General features: G+C 38.8%; 2 protein-coding genes across 2 annotated transcripts; one reads left to right on the forward strand and one right to left on the reverse strand.

Annotated features, from left to right (window-relative positions):
- Nucleotides 1-1,052: 1,052 nt before the first annotated feature.
- Nucleotides 1,053-4,490, forward strand: LOC147868924 (heparanase-like protein 3). The gene is made up of 10 exons (XM_087324792.1): nt 1,053-1,113; nt 1,282-1,550; nt 1,684-1,720; nt 1,931-2,114; nt 2,240-2,382; nt 2,488-2,739; nt 3,237-3,426; nt 3,588-3,713; nt 3,829-3,928; nt 4,075-4,490. The coding sequence occupies exons 2-10, from the start codon at nt 1,314-1,316 to the stop codon at nt 4,366-4,368; spliced, it is 1,563 nt and encodes a 520-aa protein (XP_087180918.1). The 5' UTR covers nt 1,053-1,113; nt 1,282-1,313; the 3' UTR covers nt 4,369-4,490.
- An 819-nt stretch (nt 4,491-5,309) lies between these two features.
- Nucleotides 5,310-7,757, reverse strand: LOC147868925 (actin-7-like). The gene is made up of 5 exons (XM_087324803.1): nt 7,489-7,757; nt 7,284-7,382; nt 6,443-6,836; nt 5,637-6,250; nt 5,310-5,515 (listed from the first exon to the last, which is right to left on the reverse strand). Exons 2-5 carry the CDS (start codon nt 7,341-7,343, stop codon nt 5,450-5,452), a joined length of 1,134 nt encoding a protein of 377 aa, XP_087180929.1. The 5' UTR covers nt 7,344-7,382; nt 7,489-7,757; the 3' UTR covers nt 5,310-5,449.
- Nucleotides 7,758-8,156: the final 399 nt, after the last annotated feature.

Here is an 8,156-nt window from a genome sequence, read left to right on the forward strand (position 1 = left end):
ATTATTCAAAGTGAAAATATGATGACAAGTCCCTCTTTTCTACGGATAGAACCACGATCATTGTGAATCAAAAGTTGAGCATGGGGAGGCCCAAAGCGAGTAGATGAGTAGATCACATTTTCATGTTATGCCGTAACGAAAAGCTGAATAAAGGAGCACTTTTACATTGAAGCATATACAACTATTCAAGATTTTTCTTTTCGATGATAAGCTAATATTGCGTATTTATGATTGCCTCAATAAAATTTTCTGTTGATTCATTTGCATACACAATTTCAACTCATCACTTATGCAAAAAAACATTGTGACAATATTTGTGGCTAAAGCGAGATTTTGACATAGACCACGTTATAGAAGTTTGATATTTTTCAAATAAAATTACATAGTAACAACCAGATTGTTAACACATTTTTATTGCATGATTTTAGTCAGACACTAACCTACCTAGCATTATATCCTTAGCTAAATTGTACAATCATTTCTTTCCAGAAGTACATGTCTTGTGGAGCTCTTATCAACGAGGTATACCATCATTGCAAGTTTATTTATTATGTAAAGATGAAAAATGACCTGCTTTGAATAAATTTGTGATGGTGGCATCGAAAAGAGAGTATCGAGTGCAAGTTAAGATATTGTAATTATAGACGTGTTATTCATCCAATGATATGTAAGCTAAGGGCGAAGTCCAATGCAATCCTAAAGAAAAGGTTATTTTGTTTGTTCATTAATGAAGCATATGAAGCTATAGTAAGGTGGACATGCTTAAATTTGAAGGGGGGATAAATGTAGGATGGATGGTGGTGGTGGTGGGGGGGGGGGGGTATATTTATGAAGGTGTGTAAATGTGGCAAAAGGAAGATATATTTGTAAAAGTGTATAGTACATATATAGATGTAGCTAGCAAAACATGTATGTATGTATGTATGTATGTGTACATGGTTGCTAAGGCCCCTAGGTAGGAGAAATGTGTGTGTAAAAGGTAAACAATTCATACATTCTTCATCTTCTTACATGTGTGCGTATATATATATTTCTAACTCCTCCTTCCTATTATCTTTCCAAGATGGAACAAGAGTGGGAGTGCTAGTCTCCATGTGTAAACAACTTCTCAAGGTGGATATATCCATATCTATCTTTATCTATACACATCTATCTATTTAGCTATCTATCTATCTATCTATCTATATATATAATTGTAAGTGCATGTCCAAATACCTTCCAAGTTTTTCTTGTTCTTTGTCTTCCAAGCAAGCTCTATATCGTCCCTCTCTTTTGGTGTAGTTTTGTGTGTGTAGGAGGAGGAGAGAAGCATAATGGCGGCGGTGGCGGTCTTGTTGGCATTGGGGGTGATATTGGGTGGGATTGGTCGTGCCGCCATTGGTTGTGCGGACGGCCTCTCGGTGCGTGTCGAGGTGGACGGGCGGGCGGCCATCGGTGGCCGGACGGACGAAACGGCCGAGACTTTCGTGTGTGCCACTCTCGACTGGTGGCCGCCTGACAAATGTGACTATGGGACCTGTAGCTGGGGCAACGCATCCCTCCTCAACCTCGTAAGGCATTTCAACCCCAAAAAATTCACATAAGCATTTAAAAGTTTGAAATGAATAGGAGGAATTTTGAATTGATTTTGGATGTAATTCTCGAGTAATTCATTTGTGCTTTGTTGTTTTTGGTTGAAAACAGAACCTATCCAGCGTTCTTCTTCAGAATGCTATCAAAGGTATTTGATCAAATGGATCAATTCATTCGTCTGAGTGTTAACAAAAGAAAAAGGCTTGAAAGTGTTACCTTTACATTACATGAACTTACCTACAATTTTTGTGACAATATTTGACACACTTAAGATGTTGGTTTCTACCCCCCTTGTAAGAAAGACCCTCATTTTGTTTTGTGTCCTTGTGGGTTCGGTTTTGGTGTCGTGATCCCGTAGCGTTTTCTCCTCTCAAGCTTAGGCTCGGGGGAACATTGCAAGACAATGTCGTGTACCATGTGGGCGAGAAAGCTGCGCCATGCCTCCCCTTCGTCAAGAACACTTCCCACATGTTCGGGTTCTCGGGAGGCTGTCTCCCGATGTGGCGATGGGACGAGCTAAACCGATTCTTCCAAAGTGTTGGGTGAGGGATTCCACACATATGCCATTGATAATTTGCCCTTTCATGGTTATTCTGTCAAATAGTATACATATATAAGTTCTAACCATGTGCACAAAGTAACACCTAACATAACACATGTATGCTAGGGCCGAGGTTGCATTCGGAATAAATGCATTATTTGGGAGGACCGGACCGAATCAATCTCAAGGACCATGGGATCCAACAAATGCGATGGACTTCATTCAATACACACATGACATGGGTTATAAGATAAGCGCATGGGAATTCGGTAGACTACTAATTTATGCAATCTATGATCAATCACACCAAAAACTTCAATGGGCATGTTGTATATTCATGGATCTTGTGTACTTTGTAATTTGTGGGGTGATAGGCAACGAGCTTTCGGGTTCTGGGGTAGGAACACAAGTACAAGCAAAGCAATATGCGACTGATGTGATTGCACTGCGAAAGATTATAGAGGAAGTCTATAACAAGGATAATGAGATTCCACAATTGGTAGCCCCCGATGGATTCTTCGATGAGACATGGACAAACAATTTCCTTCAAGCCACCATCGCAACAACCTCCTTATCAATCCCAACCATTGATGTTCTCTCTCACCACATTTATAACCTTGGTGCAGGTAATTTTGGCTTTTGGCTTTAGTACAAGTTACAACAATAACGCTTATTACTTTATTCATAATTTACCTTATCTTCCAAGCTACAAGAGTAAGTTCCATTACATTATTCATGTGTTGAACCATTGGGTTGTACTCTTTATGTGTGTGCATGTGCGCGGTTAACCTACCAACACATGATATATGTCCTTGGACAATGGCACTTTCCAATATAAATATATTTTTGTGATTTATTAGAGTAACGATGGAGCAATAATATTTGCATCCAATGTGAATATAAGGGTTCAAAGAACGTTGGTCTACTGAAGGACTCTAGGGGTTCAAAGAACGTTGGTCCAACGAAAGACTAGATGCTAAAGTGTAAATAACATATCGTTTTAGAGAATCATGCAATCTTCATTAGTGTCTTGTGCTTGTTTTTAGCTATTACATTGGCAGATCAATACATCCATTGCTAGCTTATTTTCTTAATCCTAGTTTTCTTTCTTTCTTTCTTCCAGGGGTGGATACTAATTTGATGCAAAAGATTTTTGATCCTTCCTATTTGGATAAAGAAGCATCCACTTTTTCACTTGTAAAAGAAGTACTAGAAAAACATGGACATTCTGTAAGCCCTTGGGTTGGAGAATCTGGAGGGGCTTATAATAGTGGGCGTAACCTTATCACAAATGCTTTTGCTATGGGATTTTGGTAATGAGATACTCACAATCTTAAGATAAATGAAAATGGAAAAAGAAAAGAGGATCATTGTGTGGTGACAAATGTATAAAGGAAACTTGTGAATTGTGACATGATTATTTTCTAGGGGCATCTTAGACCTCTAAGTAAAAGTGAATTGTAAAATATTGTAGGTATCTTGATCAACTTGGAATGTCTGCAACCTTTGGAACAAAATGTTATTGCCGACAATCTTTGATTGGTGGTAATTATGGACTCCTCAATACGACAACATATACTCCAAATCCGGATTACTATGGGTAAGTTTCCTAGACTTAATACTATATTGGCATTCCCAATTATGTGATGATTAACATGTCGTTCGTATTAGAATACCCCATTTCTTTTTTAATAGTTCAATGCCTTTGATTTTAGGGCACTTTTATGGCATCGTTTGATGGGCCCAAAAGTCTTAAAGACCAATGTCTCTGGATCACCATTTTTGCGAGCCTACACTCATTGCTCAAAAGGAAATGTAAGCGCAATCTTGTTTATTTTTTAATCCATTCTTTAGTTTATGCAAGTATCTTGTGGTTGATAAGATCTTAGCCAAAACAATCAATGGGATGGCAACTAAATATACATAATATATTCTTAAGGTTTCCATTCATTTTTGTGTAGGATGGTATTACGATCATTTTCTTAAATCTTAACAACCAAACTGCCTACCATGTTGATCTTTCACTTCAACCCCCTTCTGCTGAAGCAACCATAAGAATGGAATATCATCTCACACCAGATGCGGGTGATCTTCACAGTCAAGTATCTTTACTAAATGGGATACCATTAATAGTGACTAATGAAGAAATACCTATTTTACTTCCCAAAATAGTGCCAAATGAAGAACCAATATTCATAAAGCCCTTGTCCTATGCTTTTATCTCTTTACCTACGACACTACCAGCATGCTTATAAAGATATTCCAAACCCATTTCTTCTTCATAAGAAGATTTTAACATTCAATTTGTAAATGCAAATAGATCCTCCACATCTATGTTATATCATTTTGCTTCAAATGTTCATAGATCCCATTATGTGCATATTTTGTTCCAAATGTTCATAGAGAGAGAGAGAGAGAGAGAGAGAGAGAGAGAGAGAGAGAGAGAGAGGCAATTAATGTTTAGATGGGTGTCTATGTTGTTTGGAGATTGTGAGTTTGTGGGTTCAATACACCAATTTGCCATGGAGTCCAAGAAAAGGGGGTCAACGTTTGAACCCAAGACTTTGCATTGATAGCCTAATTGCGATATAATAAAATTCAGAACAAATAAAAGGGAGACATGGTGATGGAGAGAATGTCGACATCATATAAACATCCACCAAATTTCCCAAAAGGATCTATTTCGATAAATCAAGAGTAAAAATCAATGAATGATTATACTTGTGTTGAACTTGAACTTTGAAAAGTACATGGATATCACAAGGAGACCGTGATAAATAAAAGAGGTTTTGTGTCCCCAACGAAGTGAGGTGGAGTAGACACACTGTCTAATTATTAGAAAACTTGCAAATGAGCTGTCTCCCCAAGCAACATACGAGCATAAAGCTAGCTAACATAATCTTCCACTAAAAGATGATGTCTTCTACTTTTAGTTTTTAAATCTTAACCATTCTTTAGAGAGATAACGTGAGCCTTTGGAGCATTTATCTTAGATATATTTGTAAGAATGTATGTACAAAGAGTTCTCATTTTTAAGTGCATTCTAGGGGATAATCACTCTTTAACTATGCAATTGTTAGTGTTTCAATTTTCAACCAAACTAGTTGCAACAAGAAAAAGCCATCACTTAATTATATGTTCTTCTTACAAGAAATATGTGATGCTGTGTTGGAACTGATCAAATAATAACAGAGTATGTTCAAATAAATCAAACAAATATCAATTAAAAAAAAACAAACTACAATGATAATCATATTAAGTGTCCTTTATTGAGAAAGAATTCCTTGAGATAAAGAAAAAACATCATAAGCCCAATATATTTTTGATAAACTCTTCTTAGAAACATTTCCGATGCACAATCGAAGGGCCGGATTCATCGTACTCTGACTTTGCAATCCACATCTACAAATTGATTCACAAACACATGAAACGTGTTTAAGTAAAGCCTTTTTTCTTCATATATCAAAATTTATGTCGAGGTTGACAAAGAAAGAAAAAGAGCAATGCAAAATCTAAAAAATACCTGTTGGAAAGTGCTCAATGAGGCTAAAATTGACCCTCCGATCCATACACTATATTTCCTCTCGGGCGGTGCAACAACCTTAATTTTCATGCTACTAGGAGCAAGTGCCGTGATCTCCTTGCTCATACGATCGGCAATACCAGGAAACATGGTAGTACCGCCACTCAACACTATATTCCCGTAAAGATCTTTACGGATATCCACATCACACTTCATGATCGAATTGTAGGTCGTTTCATGTATTCCCGGTGATTCCATACCGATGAGAGATGGTTGAAAGAGCACCTCGGCGCATCGGAACCTTTCGGCACCGATCGTGATCACTTGCCCATCGGGCAACTCGTAGTTCTTGTCAATAGATGAGCTCGATTTCGATGTCTCCATCTCTTGTTCAAAATCTAGAGCCACATAGGCCAGCTTCTCTTTTACATCGCGAACGATTTCTCTTTCGGCACTGGTGGTGAAGGAATATCCACGTTCAGTAAGAATCTTCATGAGGGAATCCGTGAGGTCACGTCCGGCGAGGTCGAGCCGAAGTATAGCGTGCGGAAGGGCATAACCCTCGTAAATGGGGACTGTGTGAGTGACACCATCGCCAGAGTCCAACACAATACCTAAATGGGAAAAAAAGCACATATAAAATACAATCAATTGATGTTACTACAAGCATGACCATAGCTACATTCTAAGGACATAAATTTAGGCTGCTTACCTGAGGATAATTAGATACATAGATTAATCATGTTAGGGAGTTAATTAACAAAATAGGGAAGTTTAATCCTAACAAAACAGGCATACGATCTCACCCGTGGTCCTTCCACTAGCATATAAAGATAGCACGGCTTGGATGCCGACATACATGGCTGGAACATTGAAAGTGTCGAACATAATCTGGGTCATCTTCTCCCTATTTGCTTTAGGGTTGAGGGGAGCTTCGGTAAGCAGGATCGGGTGTTCTTCAGGGGCGACTCGGAGTTCATTATACAAGGTATGATGCCATATCTTCTCCATGTCGTCCCAATTCGTCACGATACCATGTTCAATAGGGTACTTCAGGGTCAATATACCTCTCTTTGATTGGGCCTCATCTCCCACATAGGCATCTTTTTGTCCCATCCCAACCATGACCCCCGTGTGGCGAGGCCTTCCTATTATGCTTGGGAACACTGCACGAGGTGCATCATCTCCGGCAAACCCCGCCTGTTGTGTCAGACACACGAAGAAGACCCGATGTGAGAAAGGCATGATCATCATCATTGCATACTCACATCACATCGCATCATCGCATCATATCACACTATCACATCACCACATGATCATGATGAGCAACATCTACCATTCACCATCACCAAATCATCATTATCATAATATTATCATACCAACACCAACACCAACACCATGCAAATGAACATCATTTCCACAACACTATGCATCATTACAGTCCTTTACATGGAGAGATTCTGATTTAAAAGCCTCATATACATCATCATCACCACATCCCTTAACATGGATCTTCATCACAACCATCATCACCATCGTTTCCACAACTACGAGGATCGTCAAATCCCTTCCTTCCCAAGAAGGTTTCTCTTAAAAAACCCTCATATTAACCTAGTAGAGGAAATAAAAATGGAGATATTCATTTACCTTGACCATGCCCGATCCATTGTCACAGACAAGAGGTTGAACATCTTCAGCATCACCCATACCTGGTCAATGCAAAGCGATGACGAAGACGATGAGGAACTAATTACAAAACAGACAAGTTTATTATTATTATTACTACTATTCTTATTCAAGATCAATGACTAATTATAAGGAAGAAAAAGGTATGGATTGAGGAGATGACCACCAAATTTCTAGTAATCTTTCGGAGGAATCTGATGATGGGTCAGAGGTGTTGGTTTTGAAGATGTAATGAATGGTGAGGAGACGGAGAATGAAGAAGAAGATGATGATGATGAAGATGATGATGAGCTTCTTCTTCTTCTTCAGACAGAAAGAAAGAAAAGAGCTTTGTTTTCAAGAAGACCTCAAAAAGGAGATAGCTAAAGGACCCACTGACATCCCCCGCCCAATCATTCATATGCAGTTGGGCAAAATGGAGATGGAAGAGAATCCCTCTCTTCTCTTCTCTTCTCTTCTCTATGTGCTCTGTGCTCGGGTCATGTATGTGTGTATGGCAAAGCCTCTCATAATACCCATAATACCCTTGCAAATTTTATCTTAATTCCATCAAATGCCCCTTAGGTTTCATTTTGTGTGGCTGTTTGTTTGATTAGACCCCGTTGTCCGGGTTCTAATCACGTATTATTAGCTATGAGACCCAAATTAAGTGTGATGGCATGATAAGCAGCTCTCGATGCTTGACAATCTTACCGATGAACATTGCGATTGAGACTTAACACTCTAGTTGGTAGACAAATTTCACGAAGGATGGGCCCAGGTTGTGCCTTGTTATGATTGAACGTGGAGCACTCGAGTAGAGCATACCACTTAGATACACTGGCATGTTGGGGG

Source organism: Azolla caroliniana, unplaced genomic scaffold (genome assembly GCF_043228905.1).
Source record: "Azolla caroliniana isolate FFs.n. ecotype wild unplaced genomic scaffold, voAzoCaro1.0.p SCAF_1, whole genome shotgun sequence".
Taxonomy (NCBI): domain Eukaryota; kingdom Viridiplantae; phylum Streptophyta; class Polypodiopsida; order Salviniales; family Salviniaceae; genus Azolla; species Azolla caroliniana.